General features: G+C 32.8%; 1 protein-coding gene across 1 annotated transcript; it reads left to right on the top strand.

Annotated features, from left to right (window-relative positions):
* The first annotated feature begins 209 nt into the window (after window positions 1-209).
* Window positions 210-13764, top strand: LOC134701247 (uncharacterized). The gene is made up of 10 exons (XM_063562376.1): window positions 210-270; window positions 2048-2118; window positions 4330-4588; window positions 7063-7181; window positions 7982-8059; window positions 10614-10659; window positions 11022-11099; window positions 11762-11974; window positions 12401-12700; window positions 13627-13764. Exons 1-10 carry the CDS (start codon window positions 243-245, stop codon window positions 13695-13697), a joined length of 1263 nt encoding a protein of 420 aa, XP_063418446.1. The 5' UTR covers window positions 210-242; the 3' UTR covers window positions 13698-13764.
* Window positions 13765-14301: the final 537 nt, after the last annotated feature.

Raw genomic sequence — 14301 nt, 5'->3', positions numbered from 1 at the left:
ATTAAAAAAATCATATTTTCTACGCATACGAAAATGTTTCTGACGATTTTTGCTAGTTGAATGCCGCACAATACATATTGCATTTAACAAAATATGTATTTTTATTCCATAATATGGATGGTATTGTCAAGTGACCTTTTTGTTTGAAAGCAAGTGTTAATTTTAAAGACGTTTAAATGTTTCCATGGCAACATATTCAGTAGAGTTATCAAACCTGTAACTGAAAAAGATGTTATTTGAAGATGGGCAGTTCTTGCAGCAGTTCTGTCGGTGAGTTGAATTTAAATCATTTAAAAATTTTTGAAAGTGTCTATGACTATAAATAAAGAGTGTTTTCATAAAAAAAAAACAACGAATTATTCACTTGAAGGAATGAAGGTGAAGACTGTAAACATCTATCAATCTTTCAAAACAACAATTCAGTTCTGTTCAGTTTCTTGTGTATATATGCCTCCATTAATTGTGGAGCACTACCCATAGGGTATAATTTTATAACTATGTGCACCTTAAAAAACATAAGGAAACATTTAATTATGTACAGATGACTGAATTTAGGTAATGATAATAAACTAGATAATTAATATCATAATCAATTCATAGGATATGAACTATCAATTTTATTGTTAAAGGCCATCGTTCCGTAATAAAACGAAAGTAGTTACCTCACATCTCTTTTTTTACCAAAAATACAACTCCATGTAATTTATAGTACTGACGGTGGTTCGTAAAGAGTCGTTGCTGAATATATTTTTTTTATCATGAAGCGTCCACATATTTACAATTTCATATTAGAAGATATCGCTACTCTACATATTAAATGTTTGTTTGTTTCTTCAATTGGGGGAATTAAAACCCTTTAATAGTAATTCCGGTAGTTCTTTCATTAATAAAAAGATCTGAATTTGAAATTTGGCTATACCTGTTGAATTCTTATAAATAAAGCGGGATATCATTGACATATAACTTCTTAAGTTCGTGTCATTTTGGACTCTGTAGGATAGTGCCTTAATTTTACATCAAGACATGTAAGAAATGGCTGTGTTTACTTAGTTTTCATTATTTGCTTTTCCATCTAACATGTCGTGTATATGTTTCTTATTTGTATAACATGCATATTGCCATATTTTCATATGGAAAAAATACATTAATAAGTTTTTCATAATGAAAACATATCGCTATTCTACCTAAAATATATCGCATACACGTATAAAGAAAAAAAGGTATCATCATGATTATATGTAATTATGGCTTAAAGTTTCATCGTAAAATTTGAAAGTTCTTGTTAAATATGTCCAAGCATTTAAAAGGAAAAACAATTATTCTAAGATTAATAAAAAATTCTTCTTATTTTTCCTTACAAAAATTTGATATCCCGTTGCAGTTTTTCCCACAGTTCCATTCATTTAAGAAAATATTTTAATTCTATTTACACTTTCCATGACTGTTAATTTTCCTTCAGAGTTTATCGGTTATGAAAAGGGCAATCCCATAGTAATATACAGAGTATATAAATAAGAAGTTTACACCATTCATCGATTTTCTGCTCATATTCAATTTGGTTTGTGAATAATAAAAAAATGTAGCATGCGTGTGTTAATAAGTACCGTGTAACGAATGGATTCAAGAAGAAGCTTAACGTCACGTATTATTTGTTGAAACATATGAGTGAGATTTCTGTTTGCCAATATCAAAAGCCTCGTTGTCGTTGTTGTTGTTGTTTGTTGTTGTTGTTTGTTGTTGTTTGTTGTTGTTTATTGTTTATTGTTGTTGTTGGAGTAAGTGGTGACAAATATCTTCGAGAGCTACCATTTGATTTTATGGGGAGGGGTTGGGTCCAGGATGAAATTATGAGAAAAATACGCATCACACACAGGAGTTTTGAGTAAAAAAGGCAGGATGGCAATGTATGTGCAAAAGTTAGGCCATCTAATAAATCAAAAGGCAGGACAAAGATAACAAATAAACAAAAAATTCAACCTAATCCCCCTCCCATAAAAATCAAATGGTAGCTCTGTTAATCAATCAATATCACCTTCTGTTTCTCAAGGTAATGGTGTACAACAGGCAACCAGTCCTCCTATTTCCTCATTGAAAAATTCTACTGCAGAAAACAGGATTGTGAGTAATTATCTTTTATTCATTTATAAAATGTACTAATTCATTTTTGTTTTGTTTACACATTTTCTAAACCATTATGATCACATTAAAAACTTCTAAGTATATTATTTAAATGATCAATGGTGAGATGATATGATACTAAACCCCTAACGGGAAGGATTGTGCCTGATGTTCATATGATGAAATCATCATCTTTCAGTCAGTTTAATTGAAGTCTGGAGCTGGCATGTCAGGTAACTGGTAGTAGTCTGTTGTTATTTATGTATTATTGTCATTTTGTTTATTTTCTTTGGTTAAATCTTCTGACATCAGACTCGGACTTCTCTTGAACTGAATTTTAATGTGCGTATTGTTATGCGTTTACTTTTCTACATTGGCTAGAGGTATAGGGGGAGGGTTGTGATCTCACAAACATGTTTAACCCCGCCGCATTTTTGCGCCTGTCCCAAGTCAGGAACCTCCGGCCTTTGTTAGTCTTGTATTATTTTAATTTTAGTTTCTTGTGTACAATTTGGAAATTAGTATGGCGTTCATTATCACTGAACTAGTATAAATTTGTTTAGGGGCCAGCTGAAGGACGCCTCCTGATGAGGGAATTTCTCGCTTCATTGAAGACCTGTTGGTGACCTTCTGCTGTTGTTTTTTTTCTATGGTCAGATTGTTGTCTCTTTGACACATTCCCCATTTCCATTCTCAATGATGTTTCAATACATAAAATCCTCATAGATACATTTGTACCCGGATTAGGATTAAGTACGCCAGATGCGCTTTTCTTCTCCAAAAGACACATCAGACACGCTTAGCTACAAGGAAGATCAAAGTATTAAGTTGAGCATTCAATTTGAGAACCCATAAGTTTGCCAAATACAGCTAACTAAAGCTTAAGGTTATGTATTTCTAAGGAACAAAATTCTTAGTAAAAAAAAAGATTAATGTGTCTTTTTAAGGCTTTTCTACCTCAGGAATATATTACCTTCTCTGTATTTGACAAATCTTTAAGGAATTTTGGTCATCAATGCTCTTCAAATTCGTACTTTATTTGGCATTCTTTTAAACTTTTCTTAATACGAGCGTCACTGATGAGTTTTTTGTAGACGAAACGCGCGTCTGGCGTAAAAACAAAATTTAATCCTGGTATCTATGATGAGTTTATTTAATCAAAGTTTGTATTACTAAACAGATAATTAAAAAGCATTACTGTATATATGATGATTATATTAACACGGAAGTGCTGACATTTTGGCTGGTCAAAGTAGACAGATTACTCATCATGAACAGAAAGTTGTGTTCTCCAAACAGCAGCGTCTGCATTAGGAGTATATATCTCCCAGCTGAAACGATATTCAAGGGCTTGTATTTACTATCATATTTCCTGGAAAAAAGAGTGATACTCACAAGAAAGCTATCAAACCAAGACTTTCAAGTGGTGATGTTGATGTCATCCCTTGCTTTGTTTTACAAACGCCATCACGAGTCGGTTGACCGTTATTGAATACTAGTATACATTTTACAGATGATAGCGGATATGTTCCAATTGTGGTAACTACAACCCTGTCCCACAATCCTCGATTATGACCTACCTATTATTACCGGGTTTTTACAAAAATGAGAAACATGATGGGTGCCACATGTGGAACAGGATCTGCTTATCCTTCTAGAGCACCTGAGACCACTCCCACTTTTGGGTTGGGATCGTGTTGCTCAGTCTCAGTTGTCGGTGTTGTGTTTTGTGTATTGTTGTTTGTGTGTGTCTGTTGATCACATGTGGCGTTGTCATTTTATTTTAGACTTATGTATGGAACGCAATGACTGTCTTCTGATGTTCAATATGTTCAGTGCTTTATACATAAGTAGTATTTATATTATGTTCAGTAGTTTTCATGATATTTTGTTCAGTAGCTTTGACATAATGTTCAGTAGTTTTTAGCATAATATGAAAAAAACTACTGAACATAATATAAATACTACTGAACATAATGCATAAAGCACCAAACACATTGAACAATCAACATCAGAAGACAGTCATGGCGTTCCAATCTTATGAGTGTGTTATCTCTTCGGTATATTTGCCTCTCTTCTGTGTGTCTTTTCTGTCAGTTGTCTGATAGTAAATACATTCAAAATGAGAAGTGGAATCCACTCACAATATATTCTATTTATGTATGAAACTTTTTTTTATTTCAAAATTAACCTAATTTCATTTCATTTTAGAGTACCTGGTTTGACATCCACACCATTACCAAAAAACTGAGTTTAAAAAGGCGGAAGTACAACATACAACTAAGGGGATCTATTTATAGCTCGGATGATGGCGATTTTATAACGAGTCCCATAGCTATTTTGAAAATTAACATAGATGTAACAAAGAACTCGAGCTCGTCGTATAGTAAAATCTCACCAATCAAAAAGAGTCATGGTGTTCTCAAAGATCCATCTGTTGATTGGGGAGAGCTGCGCATCCAAAAACAAGGTACTAGTAGTTGATACGCTGTGACGGAATGAAAGCGAGAGCGGGTGTGTTCGTCAAAGATGTACGCTATCCCCTTTCTCCGTTTTATCATGGATTTTTTAGGGGGCATAAAATCAACAAAACAAATGTTCATTTGACATCATGGTGTTACATGTCTTTAGTTAATAATATTGGTTTTAATCATTGTTGAAGGTCGTACAGCGACCTACAAAGGAGAAGGTCCAGTAAGACCTCTTTTCGGCCTTAAAATAAAGCACTTTTACAAAATTGTTAAAATGTAAACTTGCAGTTATTTATTTGAAAGTAGAATGCTTCTGCTACATATATATGGGCTGTTTTTGACAATACAATGCACATATATTGGTTACTAGCATCATTAATTCATGCTAAATTACTGAAATCGTCACCATTTTAGCAATTTAGTAAAATTTTAGATATTGAAATGTAAGTTGTATTTGATGATTCAATTTATACATAACATGTACATGTATATATAAACGTCGAGGAGGAACACGGATGCGGCCACTTTCAGGTTTGACAAAAACCATAAGAAAAGTGACATTATTTGGCATATTTGATAGATTTTTCGTATCTATGCTGGAATCGGAGCGCTTTTAATGAGTAAATCAGTTAAAAATTTTCACATAAACTTATCGAATCAACTGTAATAGACACTTAAGTGTTTAAAATGTGTCCGAAATCTTTTGTCAGATGAACCTGAAATTTGAGGCCAAAATCGGTCCTTACCGGACCTACTCCTTTTATGATCTACGTCATTACGTCTCATTATGTTCGTTATACATGTACTGCAGCTATAATATTACGCATCCAAAATTCCAAAATTCCAAAAGGCTTTGCCTAATATTACGCATCCAAAATTCCAAAATTCCAAATTGCTTTGGCTAATATTTCGCATCAAAATTTCCAAAATCCCAAAGGCTATGGCATGTATATATGGCAAATACAGCTGAGGTACTAGTTATTAATAATATTATAATTCTTGGGATTGAAATTCATAAAATGTGAAAGCTGTCAACGTTTGGAATGGGTTTTTTTTTAATTATTATCAATGCTTTTACTCTCTTCTGAAACTCTAGTCTTAAATAAACTGATATATGAATTTGTCGGAAAACATAGTAATTGTTATGCATTAGAACGTGGCAGTCTACGCCAAGAGGTTAATGCGTAAGTGTAAATGTTTCATTTTGTTTTGAAAGATTTTGCATTTACTGTATAGTACCAAGATAGGAATATTACAATTGTTTCCATTCGTTTGATGTGTTTGATCTTTATAATGGAATCCATGTTTATGTTTTGAATTTTCATTAAGTTCGGTATTTGTGTTACTTTACTCTTTATATTACTAGCAAAGAGCTTTTCCCAAACTCACTATTAAGTTAAAAAATCTGAAAATTCAACGATCATATATTATGTAAAAGGTAGACTAGTTGTTAATTAAACAGAACGTCTCTACAGTTCAGATTTGATATTAACTTTTCTTTTATAATTTTAGCATTTTCGTCCTTCAAATGTATATATACTTATAAATGGAATGGGAAGTTAACACTTAAAGATCAAACGTTCACTCCTCGGACGCAATCTACTGAAAGGAAAGAAAAAGTGATGTTAATTTATTAAAAACAATGAAAGTTTGAATAAGATGCATTCAAACAAACATTGACCTATAGTTGTTAATTTCTGTGTCATTTTGGTCTCTTGTGGACGGGTCTCTCATTGACCGAGGCTGTTCGATTACCTATAATTCCGTGTGTCCACTTTATTTGAACTTTGGTGGATTGTTATCTCATTGGCAATCATGCCTTTTGTTCATATCTTCATGTCAAAGAATTATAATTGTAGAAAAAAAAAATGTCTATTTCGATACGGCTATTAATTCTTGTTTCTCTGTAAACTTGTATTACAAAAATAGGTCGAAAAAAATGCTCCCTTGAATTTGACAGTTGTGTACATTTTAGGTAATTAATCCTACATTTTAATGCAGTAAAACATTTCTGTGTCATGAACATATGTCTTGGGTATTTCAAAGCACCATTATTTTTTATATATTTTTATTTGGTGTTTCTATAGAAGATTTTTTAAACTTGGTTACATGGTTACTTACTCTTGTACACAGGTTAAATAAGGGGAGACAATTGATTGGTTAACTTCCAGTCATGGTTATTTTCTTATATTCAATAAAATTTTATGTGAATAGTTTTCTATAGTACTGGACAGGATAGAACTTTACTCATGCCAAGTATTTCTTTATTTGAAGCAAAGATAAATTCTGCACCTTTTTTGGAAGAGTGCTAATTTGACAAATACTAATAGGGGGAAATCAATGGTGGTATGACACCTACAAAGGAAACTGCTTTACTTATTCAGATATTATTTTATATATTTATAACACATATAATTTCCTCAAGCAGACTAGACGTCATTTGAAAATAACAATCATTGTTCAATACTTGTAGTACCGAGAAGCCTGCCACCGATATTACAAACAGGGGTTACAACTATATATGGCATTCTTGAAGAAGACAGCCCATTATTAGCAAATGTGACATTAACAGGCACAGTAGACAAAAATGAGGTAAATATCTCAATTCTTTTAGCTAGAATCTGGTTTAAAACAATTTGTCATTTTAGATTTTTAACAAAAACTCATTAAAGATACAAGGTTTATAATTCCATAATCCAGATACGCGTTTTGTCTTCATAAGACTTGTAAGTGACGCTCGATAAAAAAAAAAGATTACATTTAAATAAAGGACGAAGTTAAAGAGCATCGAGAACCAAAAATTCCAAAAGGTTTTTCCAAATACCACAATGGTAGTTACTAAATTACCAAATCTATTTATGAGGTAGAAAATCCTTATAAGATCGGGTAGCGGACAAATTCATTAGACACAAAAATTTAAAAAAAATAATTTGTAAAAAATATTTCAATTGTTTCACGTGTCACAGCGACAAATCACAAAGCTTATATGCTGATTTTGAAAATATTACCTTTATTTGTTATTCAATCAGAAATGACGTAATGCGTCCCAAGTATATATTTTGACGTTTGAAGTTCAAATGTACGTCATACCAAGGAAACAGCCACACTCTAGCACATAATTATATAAAGGTATTTAATAAATAACTTTATTCAACGGAATTTGTTACTGAATTAAATCTCAGTTAAACAGGTGAAGATAAGGAAAATAATTTTCCATAAAGCTAAATGTTAAACGTAATTAAGTTGGATTTGCTAGCTTATCAATACTTTAAAATTGATTGACATCTTTGCTAACTGTAAATGACATTTAAGATATCCATAATAACGTAAAATCAATAACAATATCCAATAGTATGGACAGTCATAACACATTACTAATTTTTTTTTCAAAGTTCGAGATTAGCGCCTCTATCGACAATGATTCCATTATATCTGAAGATGACGAATATGAACTACGTAAATATATACAGGTACTTACTTATGTGTACGAGTTATTATTTATTTATGTGTACGAGTTATTCCCCTTACCTTAAATCTACCTGAATTGTGTATTACAAGCGATTTATCGAAATATTTTAAAACAAAAAGGGAATTTTCGGTAATCGATAAAGAGACAGCAATCCAACAACAGCTTTGTCGAGGTTTGCATAGATACATTTGTAGGTCTATATTTAGTCATTCAATACCAATCTCCCATGGGAGATTGATTCAAGACGTGCAAATCAACCCCAATCGGCACAATTCGGCATTTTAAGAATGGTACCGGAATCAGCCGATGATTGCCGATTACAGATTTCACAATTTGTGTATAAATTAGAAGAGAGGACGCACAAGTTGTTACCTAATGTCTGAGACCATGCAAGAACAAATTATTTAAAAAACACCAATTGCTGACTTCATTCTCAAAACGGATTTGAAATATTTACACGTGGCGATTATACTAGTCAGAGTAGTTTTCTGGCAATGTCGGTATATATAAGTTGAGGGAAATGTCACATGGATTTTTTTTCAAAACGCTGTGACGTTACGCACGATAGTGGTGCCACTTTGCGTTACACGACGTTCCTAATAAAACGACCATTTTAACGTTGTTCCACGGAAAGTTTCAAACGTTGACCTTATATTCTACTTATGTGAAATGCCGCTTAAAGTACAGAGATTTCTGAAGTTGCTTCTTTATATGGTTTTATTTTTTTTAAGGCGGTGCAAATAGAAAATTCCATTGACTTTGAACAAAATTTTAAATACATGAACAATGTTTAATTTTTGCGAAGAATTATAGATGCAACAATAACACAAAATAACAATTTGATGTCTTGTTAAATGATTGAAATATATAAAAAATAAGATGTGATATGATTGCCAATGAGACATCTCTCTACAAGAGACCAAAATGACACAGAAATTAACAACTATAGGTCACTGTACGGCTTTCCAAAGCAAATCCCATACCGCATAGTCTGCTATAAAAGGCCCCGATTTCCATTTTAATGCATATTAAACGAGAACTTTATTTTATATAGATCAGACCATTTCATTTAAATATGTTAGGCCAAATATGCAAGAAATGTCGTATACCAGTTTAACGTTATTATAACGCGAACGTCAAATTACGGTTACGGGGACATTTCATTGGACATCTCAGGTCGTTTCGGATTTTCTACCTGCAATTCAAACAAAAGGACATATCATATCATTTTAAAGGAAATTAAATGTATTTTCCATTCATATCAGTCAACAGGTGATTAGAGATATAGTAGAATTTCGTTTGATAAAAAGATTCTGAATTATTCTTTGTGTTATTTTGTCCATCGGGACATTTTATTGGACACGGGAAAAATGACGATGTTTTTCAAATAAGACCGCAGTTACATAATGATGACTTCAGATAGCTTCTTCGGAACATGTATAATTTTTCTGATATTATCAAAATCCATTTTCGTATGTTCTATATTATGAAATTGAAGACAGAAAGTTTTTTTACGGGTTGAGCAGCAAAGTGGGACATTTTTTCTCTTTTTTGTTTAATCTTTTCTGACGATCTTCCTACTCTGATAGTTAAAAACGTCTATTACTTCATTTAACGTTAAATGTATACAATAAAATTTTAAACCATTCTGCATACTAATGAATCCGCACTGGGCTTTCAAAGACGCACATAAAACAAAATTGTAACAGCGGGACACCCTTAAAATGACGTTATAGGCATAGAAATGAGCATTTTTTTACATTAAAAAATAGACAAAGCACAAATTCATCTATGTTATTGATTTCTATGGTTTATTTCCTTTCGAATGATATGCATAACATGGCTATTTATTGTAAAGGATAAGAGCTTGAATTTGAATAACCCGCCATCTAACCCATATTTCCAAAGTGACACCAGTATCGTGCGCAACGTCTGTCATAACTCAGTAATGTTAGCAGTGGGGATATAGTATGTCTAAACACACTCTCGAAGATAAACAGGCGTATCGAAGAGAGTAAATGTACCACTTTTCGGTATAAATCTGATAGTATAGCTTTATCGGAATGGAATGGAAGTGGGAATGTGTCAAAGCGACGACAACCCGACCTTAGAGAAGACAACAGCCGAAGGCCACCAATGGGTCTTCAATGTAGCGAGAAACTCCCACACCCGGACGGAGGAGTCCTTCAGCTGTTCCCAAAACAAATATGCATGCTACTTCAGTGATAATGGGCATCATACTAACATGACTCCGAATTATACACAAGAAACTAAAATAAAAAAATCATACCAGACTAACACAGGCCAGCGGCTCCTGACTTAGGACAGGCGCAAAGTCGCGGCGGGTTTAAACATGTTTTTTTTAGATCTCAACCCTCCCCCTATACTCTAGCCAATGTAGAAAAACAAACGCATAACAATACGGACAGTAAAGATATGCTATTATCATGATCAGATATTCGAATTTCGTGTTTCCTGGTTTATCATAATGACTGCTTGCTTTTATAATACGTAAACTATTTATCTAAAATTGATTGTAATTTTATTGTTTTTAGAAAACGGAAGAAAAGGAGGAAAGACAAAAAAGCAAAACAGAAAAAAGTGAGATTTTGACATTTATATAAAAAAAATCAATTGCATGTTTTGGTTTGATAATGATTGCATGTGAACTATATTGACATGATTTAAATCTTTTACATATAACACATACCGGATTAATACCACTTCTGGTGGACTGGTAGTTCTTTAAAGGAAAATAAATATTTGGCGAACGATATTATATTTTTTTAATTTTATTTTTGTTATGCATCGTAGGACACTGTTTAATCAAATGAAAATGCTTGTATCAGAAAGACAATATTTCCATAAAATTTTGTTGTTGGTTAAAGACGTCCATCTTACTCATGTTCTCATATATTGGTTAAACATTTCATGATCTGTGAATTGTCCTTTTCTATTTTTAGAATCTCTCATTAAACAGTCGAATGTGGATGCTGGATATGATAGCTGTCCAGAGACAAGCAGTCAAAGAATTTCACTTGGTATAATTTTATCTTATATAAATTATTTATTTAATTAAGTAATGACTGTAATATTTTTTCTGTCTATGAAGAAATAGCATAAAAAAAATGTGGGGCACACTGAATAACGCGCGTAGCGGCCGGGTTATTTAACAGTGTACACCACATTTTTATGTTATTTCGAATAGACAAGGAAAATATTACAGTCATTTCTTATAATTTAATTCTAAATTCTATCTCAAACCGTAGAAACCATGGAAAAACGTTGATGACGTCACAGTCACATGACTAAATTATGTATATGGGATGATAACAAAATAACGTCAGCCAATCAGAAGACGCGTTACATCCAAAATTAAATTATATATGTGTGTATTTTACAGAAGGCTAATCCTGCAGTTGGTGCGAGGACACAGGTATCGTCCTTAGATTTTCGTTGTAGCTTGCAAATTTTGTGCATACACTTTCCAAATCTATTTCTGTATATGTTATGCATAATATATTCAGTAAAGGAATGAGACTACATGTTAGTTATGCTTTTTGCGTCTAAATCTAGAATGTCTGAAGCTGTAATACTGAAGTGAAAACCCCTTAACATATCAATATTATGAGCTGGTAAAAATAATTTCGATATTATGTGTCTCAATAGAAGTACACTACACTGTAGCACTTTATATTTTCAGCTTCTGTAAAGAATGCATTTACTGTAAAAGCACAAAATACTCGTAAAACAAGTATAATTGTCCACAGAAAGAAAACACCATCAACCTGCACAATTAACAACTCATTCAGAGAAGCCTATTTTAACTTACGGAACGACGAGGAGGACTTTGATTCTGCCATCAAACGATCTCGACGAGACACACCGGTTCATGGTCGACTCGGCGTACCAGTCAGTAAGTATGCGACCATCTGGCGAATAATTATTGAGACCTATTTGAAAACACCCACAATAGCTATTACTTTTATTTCTTTATATATAAATGTTAATGCTAGATAAGATTGAGACATTTCTGGATAGCCAAAATTTATAACAACAAAACAACTATGAATAAATTTCCTTTTTTACTACATGATTATTAAAAAGACCAGAACTATTGAAATACTCTATACAGTAATCTATAGTTGCCATAGCTTATCAAACGGCTTTGCATCTGGTGTAGAAAATATGGTACTGTTAATGTTATCACAGGAAATTACGAAAATTTAGCAAAAGTTGAGCACTATAATAAAACTTCCTTCAAATTTTATTGGTTTTTTTGTTTTTGTTAAATCTTATGCAGTTAAAATACTTCATATAACGAATTGGCTTTTTCCCATAGAAAGTACATGGCGTTCAACTTCGGAACTACTACGAGAAGACACTGTAGAGGAGAATGCATACCTTGGAATACCGAGAACGAGGCTGAGAAGTGAATCATTGATGCCGGCAACGAGTCTCTGCGGAAGTAACGATGCACTGTTACTGATACCCAATAAAAACGAAGAGGAAGAAGATCTGAACTGTATTCAGCAATATAACCCAATAAAAACTGGATTGTCAGAGAGAAACAACTCATTTCCGAATGAAACTGTTTTCAAAAGTAGGAGGAAAACGGTTACTTTCGGAATACCCTTGACGTGTGAGTATGATTATCATTTAAACGGAAACCCAACTTTTTTAGCTAAAATAGATTTGACTAACTTAATTTACATGAAAGTTTGACAAAATATTTGCTTTCATGCAGCTGTTGACAACAATATGCAATTCAATAAAATTGAACCACACAATTCAAAGGAATAATTTCAAAAGACACATAACAGCTATTTCAAAACATTCTGTTTGATCATTGAGTAGCCTGGTTTCTCTTTTCTAATAGTGTGTGATTACAACGATCAGCTTATTTTTAAAGAGTGTACTCCCTTATGTATACTGTTCCCCCTTAATGTGAAACATTTTGTGAAAACATATTAGAACCAAATCTTTACTTTAAGCACCTGAATTGTTTCTTATCCCTGGCATGAAGATTACCTTATCCGTATTTAGCACAATTTTTCGGAACTTTACGTCTTCAATGCTGTTCACCTTTATAGCTGTTTGGCTTTCTTTCTATTTTGAACTGAGCGTCACTGATGAGTCTAAATTGATTTCAATAATGAAATTTGTTCTCATTATCGACCAATCGCAGAACGTGGATCATAATTAACCTATATCATCCAAAAATTTATATATTGTTGCTCAATAAAGAAAAGAAAACAGATAAATACACTTTTGTATGAATCATCCAAATTATGTCGGGTCTAGGTAACCGAGTAGTCCACTGTTCCACAAGCCATTAACCACTGAACATGTGAGTTTATTAACCCTGAACGTGGCAAATGCGTTAGACTAATCTGAATAGACTAGGAATGTCAGTTTTCCAGCCGGGGGTGGTTGGGTCTCTTCTTCATGTTGGCTGCCCCCACCAAAAAAATCTTACCACCACGAAGAAGCCAACACTTCTAACTTTGGCGTTGAATAACAAAACAATCAATCAATCTATGTTATGTTATTTTTTTGTAATTACAGTTGGAAAATCACGTAAAGAGAGATGTTTATCCCTTTCTGGAATAGACGGTAATTTCATGGGACTTATATGAAAAACAGAATACGCAATGCCTGTTGCCGACTACTTATGCCAGTTGCTGAATATGTATTGCCAAGTGCAACGAGTTTAATGATATTTATTGTTTTTTTATTTATTTATTGTATTATTAGATTCACTACATTTAGAAATCGAAATACCATTGAAATTCAGAAAAAAAATCCATTCATCATTACACTCAAAGCAAGGATTTCTCTGTCAGAATTAGTTTTTATTACAGAATGAGACGTTTTGTATTCCGGGTTTCAAGTGATAGTTGTCTCATTGTGTCATATGAATTATACAGTTAAGGATATTATTCCTCAATTCATATTAGATTTAAATTTAAGAAATTAGATATCCATATACATCTTTTAAAATGGGTCAATATGCGCAATTCGTTTCGGGTATGCGGCAATAGTAGCCGTTTCTTCCCTTCCTCAGTCTATATCGAAAACATGGATATGAACGGTTGCACTTTTTGAAGCTGGTACATTGTATTTGTCCAGTAGGTAAATTTGCAGGTACAATGTACGAAGTATACCTGTAATTGAATATTTCACAAATACATAACTCCAGAAAGACCGATGGAATGCGGCTTTCAGAGACGGATTTAGGGG

This window comes from Mytilus trossulus, unplaced genomic scaffold (genome assembly GCF_036588685.1).
Source record: "Mytilus trossulus isolate FHL-02 unplaced genomic scaffold, PNRI_Mtr1.1.1.hap1 h1tg000234l__unscaffolded, whole genome shotgun sequence".
NCBI lineage: Eukaryota > Metazoa > Mollusca > Bivalvia > Mytilida > Mytilidae > Mytilus > Mytilus trossulus.
The sequence above is the reverse complement of the archived record's forward strand: the minus strand, read 5'-3'. Positions and strand labels throughout refer to the sequence as shown.